The sequence below is a fragment of the Pseudochaenichthys georgianus genome, chromosome 5 (assembly GCF_902827115.2).
Source record: "Pseudochaenichthys georgianus chromosome 5, fPseGeo1.2, whole genome shotgun sequence".
Classification (NCBI taxonomy): domain Eukaryota; kingdom Metazoa; phylum Chordata; class Actinopteri; order Perciformes; family Channichthyidae; genus Pseudochaenichthys; species Pseudochaenichthys georgianus.
Window position 1 is genome coordinate 5,537,080 of NC_047507.1, and position 13,489 is coordinate 5,550,568.

The window sequence follows — 13,489 nt, forward strand, 5'->3', positions numbered from 1 at the left end:
TAGGGTTAGGCAAACAGCCCAATACTCAATATCAAAACTTGTACTTTTGGATTCAAAAGTCATTCAAATGTTATTTTGTCAAAGTTGGCTTTGCTAAACAAACCGTCCGCACATCTTAAACGTGTGTTTGCGCCAAAGCCTAATTCCTGCCGAATCCCTTGGAAAAGTCCCAGAGGCTTTCTGTCGAGGGAACCTGTTCAACACTAACTGACGGGGTGGCCTCCAAGAACGTGACGTTCACAATGAAGCTTGTGAAACAGTCCTTGATGTGCAATATCTTCCCGTCTAAAAATAGCTACATGTCTCGAGGCCTTGGCCGATGAACCCTGTTGGGTTTCCTCTTAATTCATGGTGTGTAAGTATCTTTTTCATTACGGCAAACAGCCACTTTTCTCTCAGCCTGGATACAGCAGGGGATATCTCCCACACTGCACAGCTTTCGATGCCACCAACTGCACATGACACTCAAACCTTTGAATCCTTTGAATTATTTGTTGGATGCAAATGCAGCCGTACATTAACATCACACGTCTCTTCTCAGACAGGAAAACCTGTTCCTTGTGAACGTGTTGACATGCAGTATCAACACCTGTCACACCAGGAATGACAAAGACATTTCCAGGAACAACAAGGAATGCTAGAAAAACAAACACTGGGTGTATCATACCTTTTCAAAACCACGGTGAATCACGATGAAAAATGTTTGCGCTCTGGGCTGTGTCTGCGTCTTTAAGGAAGGAATGAATTTGGCATCTTACACATTTGCTTGTTTACTTGCACCAACGCCTGATCTTTGAACCGCTAGTGAGGAGCCTCCAGGCGCCGTGAGCTCACTGCATAACATCTGACTTGTGTTTCAGTGACGCGTCATTATGAAAGCAATGCCGATGAAAACATGTTGAGTGCAGGAAAGCGGCATGCCTTTGGAGGTGACGAGGGGCTGTTGGTGAAGGGGGGGGGTGTAGAGAGGATCTGAGTGACTTGGAGAGGAAATGCTATGATTCACTGATGGAGAGATACAAAGCGGAAAGCAGCTACTTCATTTCAAGCGGTGATATCAGTTTAACACCAATTCATAATACCTGTAATGACTTATCCTCTTTAATGTTTCAAAGTTATCTCCCAGCACAGACACTGGAGAAATATAAAATGGGCTCCCACAGTGTGACAGCATCCACACGGTGGCTGAATGTCTGGGCTCTTTGGTGAAGACAAATCGCTGGGGAGGATATTGATTCGCTCACTCCATCACACATTGTCGCAAACAAGGTGAGCATCGACGGCAGGGGAAAGTCGAGAGGCTGAGGGCTCCGTGAAACATCGGAGAAGACATCGCGCAAGAGCCGGCAGCCCCCTCTGCCTGGCGCTGACTGTCAGAGATTAAAGAAGATGTCAACAGCAGTTTAGCGCGAGCTTAAGAGAAGAAAGTCGTCTGAATATTCTCGCTGTATCTTCGATCTGTCAGAACACCAAGCAGGTGATTCTCATCCGGCGCATCTGCTCGAGGAATTTACGGATTACCTACCCAGCCTCCCAAAGTGCAATCTGCTACAGGAAGTGAACACAAACCATTGCTTATTAAATGATGCTAATTTAGATCCACACACGACCAATAATCCTCTCTCCCACAACTATCCGGAGCATTGTTCCCCCTGCCCGCCTTTCGATGAAGCAAACTCCATTCTAATCAGACTCCATGGGAAGAGAAAAAAATGAAATATTATTAAGTGTGGTTATTCTAAGCAAGGCTCTGAGAAAACGTCTGTGTTATAATCCAGGGATTTGAATAATCAGGTTGAAGATAATGGGCTGGGCCGGCCCGGGCGTAAATAGAGAGCATCCACTCACCCTCCCAGCGCTGAACTTAATGAACTTTTAATTGATGCGGTTCTGCAAGTCCTTTTGTCATGCAACAGAAACAAGCCTCTCTGCTGATGGGCCTGTTTTCCCGACTGGCTTCAGATTGGTTTACAGCAGCCCCTAAGTACCATGTAGTTAGTTTCATGTGTCATATAAAATCTGCCCAGGCACAACGACGCCTGCAACTAAAACCTTAAGTGCATCCACAGGAATCACTCACCGGCTTTGCACTTCCGTCTTAAGGAAGGAGGAGAAATTCAATCACTGCCGGGCTTGACACACCGAAGACGAGGCTGCTTTGACTTGTCTCAAAGAACACTGGGATGTCTTTCTGTTTGTCTGAACAACAACCACGATATGACCAGGGTCTGAGTCACTCAATCCGTCGGCCCGCGTTGCCTCTGCGATGCGCCGAACAAGATATACCCCTGTGAGCCAGGTCATCTTTATTCAATGATTTGCTTATTTAAATGAAAATGTGGCTGATCTGTATCTGACACAAATTCCCAATACAGTGCGGCTTCAGCTCTGTGAAGGTGGCGGGTGGGGGTGCGTCGCCACAAAGCGATTGGCCCACTTTGCTTCCCAGCAACCGTCAGTAACCACAGCTCGGGGACTGTAACACTGCAATCGGTTAAGGAGATAAATAATCAGATTTGGCACGGCACTCCCATCTCTCCTGCCTTTCGTTTGTCTTACACCAGAACAACTGGTAATTAAATCATTTAGGGTGAACCGTGCCGTGTTACAGAGAAGACGGGAAGGGGAGGATCGGGCCTCGAGAGTTAACAAAGGAGGATTGAGGGGGGGGGAACAAGGGGCTCGAGACATTTTCTAATATGAACTCCTGACAATATGTGGAGAATCAGGTCCGCGCACTGTCTGGAGTTTCCCTCTTCGACGAGTGACCCAAAACAAGAGATTGAAGAGTTCTTCTCACTTACCAGAAAGACTCTGTTTTCGACCGTCTGCAGTTGGGTCATTAACAACCCAATACCATACTTTTATTAAATGTTTATTAAAAATGATTTTGCCGTTAGCTCTTTTCCGACAGACATTCCAGAGTCTTTCAAGCTAGACATCTTCGTTGGCGTCTCGGTGAAAAACACCCACCTTTTCTCCGCCTTCGAAGCTTGTTTTCGTCCGCTTTCAATCCAGCTAATTTATCATGATTGCATCTAGTCATACACGCGCTAAAACGGTCATCAAAGCACCTTTGTACGGGGCCCGATGGTAACATCCATTGTCTGATCCTAATGAATAGGACATCTGACCCCTCGAATGCATCTCCTCCTAATGTGTAGATAATTTAAGGGTTGTGTAAAAGGGGCTAAGTAGCAGAGTGGGAGTGTTGTGACTGGCTTCATGCGGCCCGACTGACCGAGCATGGTGGACATCAATCTTCCTTGTTCTTGCTGATAGATTGAGTCCATCAGCACAGGACGATGCCATAGATCACGACTTGTTTATGGCCCAAAGCATGTCATCATCAGAAGAGGTGAACTAGCGATCCAGCTGTCGGAGTCGTTGGCGTCGACACATAAACACAGAGCACCTTTCTGTCCGGGTCTATGGGCACTTTAATGTTCCCTCTCCTCGAAAGGAAGCTGGTGACGCGGTTTTTACTCGACGCTGTTACAAGATCATTAGGGTGTTCTACCCCCCCTGGGCTGCCTGACAAAAATAACATCCTGACCGACCTGTCGTGGCAGTCGAATGCAACGCACGTGGGGGTTTTTCTCCCATGTTCTCAAATGGGAGAAAACCCCATGGATCCTACGCTCGTCTCCTATTACACTAATGTAGCTCATTCACTACTGTTTAGCCATCCACCATTTAAAAGGGCTCTTCTGTCGCCAGCGCCTCGCAGCGCTTTGTGCTCACTGATTCCCAGCGCACTCCACATTTCAATTTCTTATTAATACAGAATTAACCAACAAGCCTGCTCACAAAGAATTAAAAAAAATATCCCTTTAAATTAAAAATCATCGTTACCTTCAGCAGTCCACAAATGTCCTTGTTAAAAACTCATTATAATAGGCCGGCCCGCCATCTATTTATTAGCTGTATCAAAACAGAGGTCTTAATGTGAATGCATAATTCATAATTGAATTTTTTTTTAAATCAGACTTTTGAAAGAGGCACAGAAAAAACTGCTAACCACATTCATGAATGCTTGACTGCTTCCTAATTGCAATGCAATTATCACATGTTATGAACAATGCCAACTCCTAAGCAAGTAATTATAATGCAAGGAAACTAGTGACGACCTTTAAGATTTCCTACTTGAAGTACATCTCTGCTAACATTGATACAAATGAGATTTTAATGTGAACATCAGCGTGTTGAATCCCGCACGCCACGGTTAGATTACCGTACTTTTCGGACTATAAACCGCGACTTTTCCCCCATTTTTTCTGTACAGCTAACGGCCACTAGGGAACCTCCTAAAGCTATGGATTTTACAGGTAAAATTAACCACCTTAACTCTACGGGCTCTAGGACCGGTCCGCGCCCGCCACCTCTCAGGGGCGGGCTCCAGCAGGAAAAGCTGGAGGCCGGAAAAGAGAGAGACAGGTAGCGCGCCAAAGTAAAAGTGGAACCGAGAGACAGAACGAGAGCAAGACAGACGGACAATGTAGCTGCTGCGGCTTATATGCAGGTGCGCTTTATAGTCCGAAAAGTACGGTACTTTCTGTTCACTTTCAAATCAACTGCTAAAATCATAGCAGATGTGTGATTGGCTAAGCAATGCAAGAAGTATTTATTTCCCCCTCAATGTCCCTTAAGACATCCCCGGAACTAGTAGGAATGTTCTCTTATTGAATATATGTTTATGAATGAGATTTTTAGCATTATTCCCACATGACTAAACAATAATGAATCTCCCGATCTGGCCGTTGTACGGAGCCGTGCTCAGACTGCCGGAGATACAGCGGTGTTGTCGCACCAGCAGCACAGGTGGCAGCGATATATAGGCCAGTCCCCCAGGCTCTTGTACTCGAAAGTTGTGTGTCTTGTACGATACTGTGTCCATATGGCTGCCTGTCTCGCTCGATCAGCAGACACAGGTCGCTTCTCTCAGCGCTCATCGTGGCTATCCACGGTTCCCAGCCTCTCGCCATATGGAAGATGTTGTAAAGTTTGTTTTTCAGGCAACGTTCCCCTCGCTATTTAGAGTGATTGCAGCGAGCCATAAGCTCCCTGTAGATTGTGTCAGCCCCCGGTGACACGGAGTGGTCAGTAGATAAATTGATACCAGGCGGGGATGTTTACACTCGTGTGAAAAAAACGCCTGGTGCTTTTTTTTCTAGCGGGGGTTTCACGTTGTGGTACACACACTCCTCCAGGTGGGCTCCGGGACATGAGGCAGCCGCTGAGGAAGCCCCCGAGCAGCCTTGATCAAAGTGAATTGCAACATGGCTCAGTGATACTAAATAATTACATATTGATTCGGTTGCTCTTTCGCAACGTGAGTCCCCTCTTTAAGAGAAGAGCCAGCAGAGATCACACAGGTGCTCTGATCCGACACGAGCCCGGTTCACAGATCAAGTCCGAGCCAAAGGTGTCCATGTGGAAAGGACATCAGCGCTCACAGGGAGGCGCTAACCAGGCAGCAGCTTAGCAGCAGAAACCCGAGTCTGTGACCCGTTATGTGACTGTTGTTGTCAGACGTGGAGAGATCTCTTTCTTATCATAAAAAAAATCACATTTGACTTTATATCGAGACGTTTGTCACAGTCGAGGCACAACATGCCAATATGAACATGAGCAGACGGAGTCCTCTTTTGACTTTAATTCCACTTTTATTTGAAAAAATTATTTTAGAATCTAAATCTGTCTCTTCTGTGACTTGCAGATCCACGCATGAAGACCACTCCCACCACAGCCACCCTCTCTACGGTCACGGAGTTTGCAAATGGCCGGGATGCGAGGCGGTGTTCGACGACTTCTATTCATTCCTAAAGTGAGTCAAAGTCTCTGTCCGATGTTTGTTTGTCCACGATTGCATGTTTAGCGCCGCCCGGGGACTCCAGGCACTGCAGGTGCAGCCGCTTGTTTTCCCTCAGTGCGGTGCCTGTGTTTGGCCCTCTCTCTGCACTGTGCCGGGGTCTCCTTCTGAGAACCGCATGGGCCTCTAATTCCTGTGATAAGTGCAGTTCCCATGGTGACAGGGGCCGTTTTTCCCAAACAAACAACGGTAGGATGTTTATCTGCAGCAGCCCACACTTAGGGCGCTCTGCATGTTTGCCCTTGTCACTGGACGGACAGATGATTGTGTGTGTGTGTGTGTGTGTGTGTGTGTGTGTGTGTGTGTGTGTGTGTGTGTGTGTGTGTGTGTGTGTGTGTGTGTGTGTGTGTGTGTGTGTGTGTGTGTGTGTGTGTGTGTGTGTGTGTGTGTGTGTGTGTGTGTGTGTGTGTGTGTGTGTGTGTGTGTGTGTGTGTGTGTGTGTGTGTGTGTGTGTGTGTGTGTCTGGCTCAGCGCTTTCTCTCACTGCTTTGTTTGTCTAACTCTCTCCTTTCTCTTTCTAATGCTTTACTTCTCAGACTCTTGGTTCACAGTGTTGCTTATTTGATCAAAGGCCCACCACGCTGTGTTCACGTTAAACATATACAATCGGAGTCTGAACATTTTGCTATGTCATGAATCATTTCAACAATAATCTGTTGATCTGCAGAACGAGGCAGTGTGGGAAACTACGGCAGTAAAGCGGAGTAAAGTGTTGAAAAGATTAGGAAGTGTTCACATTTGAAAAAACTATAAAAACTGAGACTAATACTACATTTATTTTAATATGTAAAGGCAAACCAGATACAAAAGGCAACATGTATTTATACATAGATGTTGCCTAAACAGATATTAGTACTTCTAAGTCGCTTACATACTAACATGTTCAATGAATTAAATAAAATGGTAAACAAATACAAATGGTGCTCGTTACAAAAATGCAGTTCTTAGGTCAAAGCTTTCATTTTTTTTAAAACCTACCAATTTCCAAATTAAATGATGCAACAAAAGAATACACAATAAAAACACACAATAATGCAACTTTGACATGTTCTTACCCTCTATGAGAAGCACTATCAAGGTTATGTTGTATTTAAATCGCTTCTAGGAAGTTGTAAATGGGTGCAGAGTCTTAGTAGATATGATTCTCCATTCCCCCCCCCCTCATAATGCACCTCAGAAGCCCCCCCCCCCCCTCCTCAGAGTGAGCAGGGTAACAGGTTGAACCCTGACACCGGCCCTTTGTTGTCGCCATGTTTCTCCGACTGAGTCACACCGACGCTCCACTGATCACCCCGTGTGCAGGAGGTAATCCAGCACATAACAGCGCCATGGTTACGGAGAGGATGAAAACCTCTGCATTGTGGAAGCAGATCAATGGCTCACTGTCACCCCGGATTAGTCGCACTTTAAACAAGATATGACACAATTCCATTATCCTAAAACAAGCACTCGCAGGCGGAGGAAGGTGCAGCGCTCACAGGAAGCACACCGCGCTCCGTCTCTGTCAACATCTGAATCTTCTGTATCGACGTGGGAAGTAACACAGTACTATTACTACAGTATTTACTACAGTACTTTTACTTTGCTCGAGTATTTCCTGCTTCAATTTATAAGAGAATATTGTAGTTTTTACTCATTTTATTTTATTTTATTTCAGGTTCATATTATTAACACAAAGATGAAATCAACATGTGAATTATGAAGTGCTATTATAGATTAATATAGCGGTCAGGTCAATTAAAATATGCGATTTTAAAATGGGGCATTACACAGTCATTTTGGTACTTTAAGAATATACTATACTTTTGTACCTTTACTTAAGTTTGCTTTTGTATTTAACACTGTAGTATTTCTACTTTTACTTAAGTGAAAAACGGACTACTTCTTCCACCTCGACATAAAATACATTCACCTCAAAGAGAGAAGAGATACCAGATATTAGCTGGTAGCATATTTCCATCTGCAGTCTTTGGGCAGGTGTACTTTGTATAATAATGCTTGTACTTTCACCTGTGTAACATTGTGCATGCTAGTCTTGTACTTGTCACAGAGTATTTTCACAATTTAGTGTTGCTATTTTGACTTCTAACCGAGTACTTCTCCCGCCTCTGATTGACGTGAATCCACTTTGAGCGCGGTTTTCTTTAGAAAAGAGAGGTTATTCAATCCAGAGCCGTTTCTGTGCACGAGTCCGTTTATTTAATAAACATCCTGTGACACGTAGTTATTAAACCACGTATCACACACATATCTCAGCTCAGGGAGTGCCCTCCTAAATCCATCAGTATTTATTGTGTTCTGACATCGCCTCACCCTTTGTTTATAGAAGAGAGGGGAATTACATCCAGCTCTGCCTCACAGAGAAGTCTAAGTGCACTGCCATGTTTTTACAAGTGTTTTTATCATGGCAACATCTTGTTTACTTTAGTTGCCTGCTCAAACTGCTTGGAACATGTTAAGAAAACATTTGGGGAGAGTCTCCACAAAGCGGCCTTTGTTTAGCAGCAGGCTCACCAAGGTGTTAACTCTCAACCCCTTAAGCACTTCCACATGAAAACCAGCAACTGATACCGCGGCCTCCACGAGAACACAAAAACAAGTGTGTGTGTGTGTGTGTGTGTGTGTGTGTGTGTGTGTGTGTGTGTGTGTGTGTGTGTGTGTGTGTGTGTGTGTGTGTGTGTGTGTGTGTGTGTGTGTGTGTGTGTGTGTGTGTGTGTGTGTGTGTGTGTGTGTGTGTGTGTGTGTGTGTGTGTGTGTGTGTGTGTGTGTCAGCAGAACACTGTGTACCAGAGAAAGGTAAGGACTCTAACGTCAACCACATTTCAGCTGCGCATGCCAACAGCAACAACTAACACGGGACTGAAATGTTGTTTTAAACTGTGTGTGTATTTGTTCTATCTTTTAAAGAAAACATTACATACCCACGTGCAATATCTTGATAAATACAAAAAGCACTGAATCCCTGTTTTTCATGGGGGGGGGGGGGGGGGGGGGGGGGTTCGGTGCACAGAAGGGCGGGGTGCAGTTCATGGCAGAGGCTCGGGTGTTTTTTTACGGGGGTCAGGACCCCTTCTCTCCAGCGTCCAGTCAGAGGTCAGAGCCAGGGAAACCCTGCAGTGCCCTCTAGTGCCAAGCACTCTGCTGAGAGCACAGAGACTCGTCTAGCACCTCCACACAGACGAACACATGAGCAGGGACTCGTGCAGAATTTAAAGTCTGATTCAGAAATACTTTATTTGTCCCATCGCGGGGACATTGTTATACAGCAGAGGGACAGTGCAGTGAAAAGGCCAAACTAACTTAAGAAAACATATTGGACAAAGAGGTGTGGACATAAAATACAAAACATGCATTCATGGTAGAAATGAAGTTAACATATACAAATAATGAGGTAGCAGCCGGTAACATTAATACATTGTAAAATATAAAGGAATGGGAAAGTCTGATACTTTTTTTAAAATACATGTGTATAATGTCTATTGCTTCAAAATGAAAATGCGAATACAACAATGGTCAAAAACATGTATTAGAATCCATAGTGTAGAAAGCAGAGAACCTGTAAGAAAATGATACACTAATTTTTGAAACAATGCTTTTTAAATGTAAATACTACTGTAAAGATGCATTTAATTTAAAATGCTCTTAAACAGTGAGGAAGACAAACCGTCCTCAGACAGCTCGAAGCTCTGGGCCATAATAAATCATTAGACACTGTAAAAGCAAAGAAGAAGAATTGATAAGCAAACTAACTGATATGTAAGAAGCCCTCTGTTACATCAGTGTCTATTTAGCGAGCGTTATTGTGGCCTTTTCCGTCAGCGACTGTCATCCTGCCAGAGAGCTCTTAGAAGGGGCTTCATTTGATGTCCAGAAAGTGACACATGCCAACGTTCATAGCCTCTCTCCGCGTCAACCCCCCCGCGCCCGTGTCCAGACGCCCCTCTCAGGGCTGCATTAGGGCCGTTTGAATATTTCATTTCCTATTAATTATGCACCGTGACTCTCCGTGTCATTAGAAGAAATAAAGTGGAATGTAACAAAGGATGAAAAGGAGCGGGGGGGAACGTCTCCTCTGAACGAGAAATTCCAAAGCTGCTCACGTAGGCCGTGCCTTCGTTGGAAATGCACTCGGTGCCAGTTAAATTGAAGCCGAAAACGTCTTTACCTTTTATTTTCTTCTTTGAAACGTAGTAAGATGTTTACCGCTTTCATTTTCTACTTAATTAAATATATGTGACTCAAAGAAACGGAAAAGCCCCGCCTGAATTGATTTAAGTAAAACAGGAGGGGGTTATTACTCACGCTTTTATTTTAAAAGGCCTTCTATTTTTAATTTTGCCACAATAATTAACTTCCAAAGTGCTGAATGTATATCGCAGCACAATGGGAGAACCTTAAAACGAAGGGGGGGGGGGTGAGCACATTTCCCATAAAAATTTAAATCATTCCCTTCAAGGTTGGAAATACGACAAACCTTCACATTTCAAGCGCAGCGCTATCAATTCTCCGTCCGCGTGTGTCTGTTTTCTGACGCACAAATGTGTTGTCTGTACATAAAGACAACGGCGTGGGATTTATAGCTCCATCATCGCGCCGCCTTCGCAGGTTGACTCCGGCCATCTTTTGATTTGCAGTAAATGACGGGAAAAAGTGCATTTGGAGAAGACGGGCGCACCTCTCCCCCTCCGCCGGCGCCACGCCTGGTGACAGTGACCTACATGGTCACCGAAGATGTGATATAATTTATGATATATATAATATATTGGATCCATTAGCGAGCATAATGAAGTAGTGAAATGAAAGGGTATTTGTGAAATCAGTTCAAACATCCTGCTCGGATTATGATTAAATGATTAATGAAATGCCCCTGCATAAGCATTTTCAAACGGTAATTCATGCGGCGGCTGATAAAATTCCTCCAATCATATTTCCTTCACTCGTGAACCTTATCTCCACCATTTTATATAAATCACAGGGAGAAAAACCCTGTCTGCTACCCCAGCGAGCTACTTATTTAGATTAGTTATAGGAAAAGAGAACATCTCTCCCTGTATGAAATAATCACACATAATTATATCCATAATTCAAGTCGGTGACAGATCCCATCTCCTCGTCCTGTTGTCCTCTGCGTCTCGGCTACTGGAATTCCCTTAATTACACAATTAGCACCAAAATAGGTAAAAATCCAACAAGCCAAAAGAAAGGGGGGAATACAGATATATAAAAAAGCATTATAACTCTTCAATCACTCCTCTTATCTGTGAGCTTGAAGCGAGACATATTAAGTGTTATTCCTGTGTGTTCAGAAGTATTCTGGGTATATTATATGTGAAGTATCATGTCGGTAATAACCCTTAAATGGGCATTCACGTATAAATATTTGGGACAATTAATTGATTACTATTTGTTTCATTACACACACTGTTATAAAACCCATATTACAGTGTTATTACACCTATATGACACATTAATACACCCCTGTTACACTGTTTTTACACCCATATTACTGCAATATCACACCAATATTACACCCAGGTAACTGCAATATTACACCACTATTACACTGTTATTACACTGTTTTTACGCATGGGTACAGCCTGCCAATTGACTATCTCCCAGGGTACAGAAACCTTTTAAGGGTTAAATCTATTTTATCTTGTTCTAATAACTGTTAAATTCTATTTTATCATGTTTTATCACCACTGTAAAGCGTCTTTGAGCACCTGGAAAAGCGCTTTGAAATGCAATGTATTATTATTATTATTATTAAACCAGCCTTTTCCTACCAGTCTCCCACATGTGAAAACCTGCAGAAGTCAAACTGACTTGTTGGCCCTGGTTTTTGTTTTCCAGGCATCTTAACAATGAGCACGCCCTGGACGACAGGAGCACGGCCCAGTGCCGGGTGCAGATGCAGGTCGTCCAACAGCTGGAGCTGCAGGTATTGTCTCTCCGTTTGTTTTGGCCCAAAATATTTACGTGTCTTCTTTCTCCCGACACTTCCTCAGTGTCCGGCAAACTCCCCTCGGCGTCCGCAGAGATATCGGTCACGGAGGGTCAGCGGTGTAGAAAAATAAATAATAATTTTGTACATTTGCAAGTAACCAGTCATTAAAAATGTGTTATGTATGCATGACAGCCAGGGGACAAGATGTATGAAGGAGCCCGGGGCTAAGTAGAGAAGATAATTACATTTTGAATTTCTCTGGGTTTTAAAGTTATTTATGACTTCTAACTGTTTGGCACCAACAATAAAACACCACTGGGCAGCCGAGTGTGTGTTCGGAGCAGGGAGGTTCTTTTATTTCAGAAAGCGCCTCATAATCAATGCTTTTAATACCGTTATCTTTTCCTGCGAGAAAGATGAATCTGCATGTGTTAGCAATGCACTTATGGAACGAGTCATTCCATTAGAGTGGGGCGTAATGACCAGTGCACTTATTTAGTAGATTTACAGGGGGGAAAGACGACCAAAGATCCCGTTCAAGTGTATTTTTATTAATTATCTTTTGTCGAGCAAATACAACTAGAATCACGTTTAATGTATTCCACATTTGAGCAACATTCAAACCACATCGTGAAGTCAAAATGGACTGTTAATGAGTGTTAAAGAGTTCTGCATGCTAACCGTAGACGGTGAGAGTCTCTGTGACGGTACTCCGCACCACCTCCGCCCCGGTGGGGTTTCATCCAGAGGGGTGGAGCTTTATCAGACACACACTTCCTCTGCACGCAGCCCCTCACCATGATGTAAGCTGGCAGCTAAGGCAGTTTCAGACAGGTGGAAAGGGCCTGGCAGTGAGACCTCGGATGCTTTGTAACCTTGAATTGTGGCTTCCAAAAGTACTTCGAAGTAGGGATGTCCCGATCACCTTGTTTTGCTCCCGATCAGATTACGATCATTTGATTTTGACAATCTGCCGATACCGATTTTTCACGATCCGATCTTTATGCAATGCATTAATTATTTTGTTGGGGCAGTTTCTCTTTCCTTTTTAAAGTGTCGGTTGTTTCAGTGCCGTTGCCTGAGTGGCCGCTGTGTACTCGTCGTGTTGTTGTTGGTGTTTGTTTCTCAGGTAGCGTATTAGATTGGTCGTGTTGAACGTAGCTCTGTTCTTTCCACCACGCGGAACCTCTGCCTTGCAAACATTGCATCTGGCTGTTCCACTGCCTTCGCTTTCAATTTTATAATACTTCCAAACTCCTGACATTTTCTCTGTCCCGACTCCCGAGTCACCAGCTGAACGTAGCCTCTCGTTAGCTTGCTGCTACTATTAGACACTGCGCCCACTCTGTTGCCAGATTTCAGAGAAATAAGCAACCATTTTAAACCAAAACTACGGCCTCTGGATGACTTTAAGACGTGACCATGGTTATTTTTGTTTTGTAACATTAAATAAAATAATTAAAATATTTTATAATTTTTTTTTTTTTTAAATCCCGATTTTTTTTCTTTCTTTTTTTTCTTTTTTTCTCCCGATTCCAATCTTTTGAAAATCACGTGATCGGATCGGGACATCTCTACTTTAAATACAACTGGACCATGTTGCTCACTGTAAAGGATGGTGTGTTTGTAGCTTCCGGTCTTTCTAAAGGGGATTTATATTTGTAATTAAT

At 43.8% G+C, this 13,489-nt stretch overlaps 1 protein-coding gene across 12 annotated transcripts in view; it reads left to right on the forward strand.

Moving 5' to 3' along the window:
* The window catches only part of foxp1b (forkhead box P1b), a 200,736-nt gene that overhangs the window by 168,711 nt on the left and 18,536 nt on the right, over nucleotides 1-13,489 (forward strand). For all 12 annotated transcript variants that reach the window (XM_071203045.1, XM_034082450.2, XM_034082453.2 and 9 more), the window contains 2 exons: nucleotides 5,720-5,827; nucleotides 11,726-11,813. In XM_071203045.1, coding sequence (XP_071059146.1) covers nucleotides 5,720-5,827; nucleotides 11,726-11,813 — 196 coding nt within the window. The remainder of the gene's footprint in view (nucleotides 1-5,719; nucleotides 5,828-11,725; nucleotides 11,814-13,489) is intronic.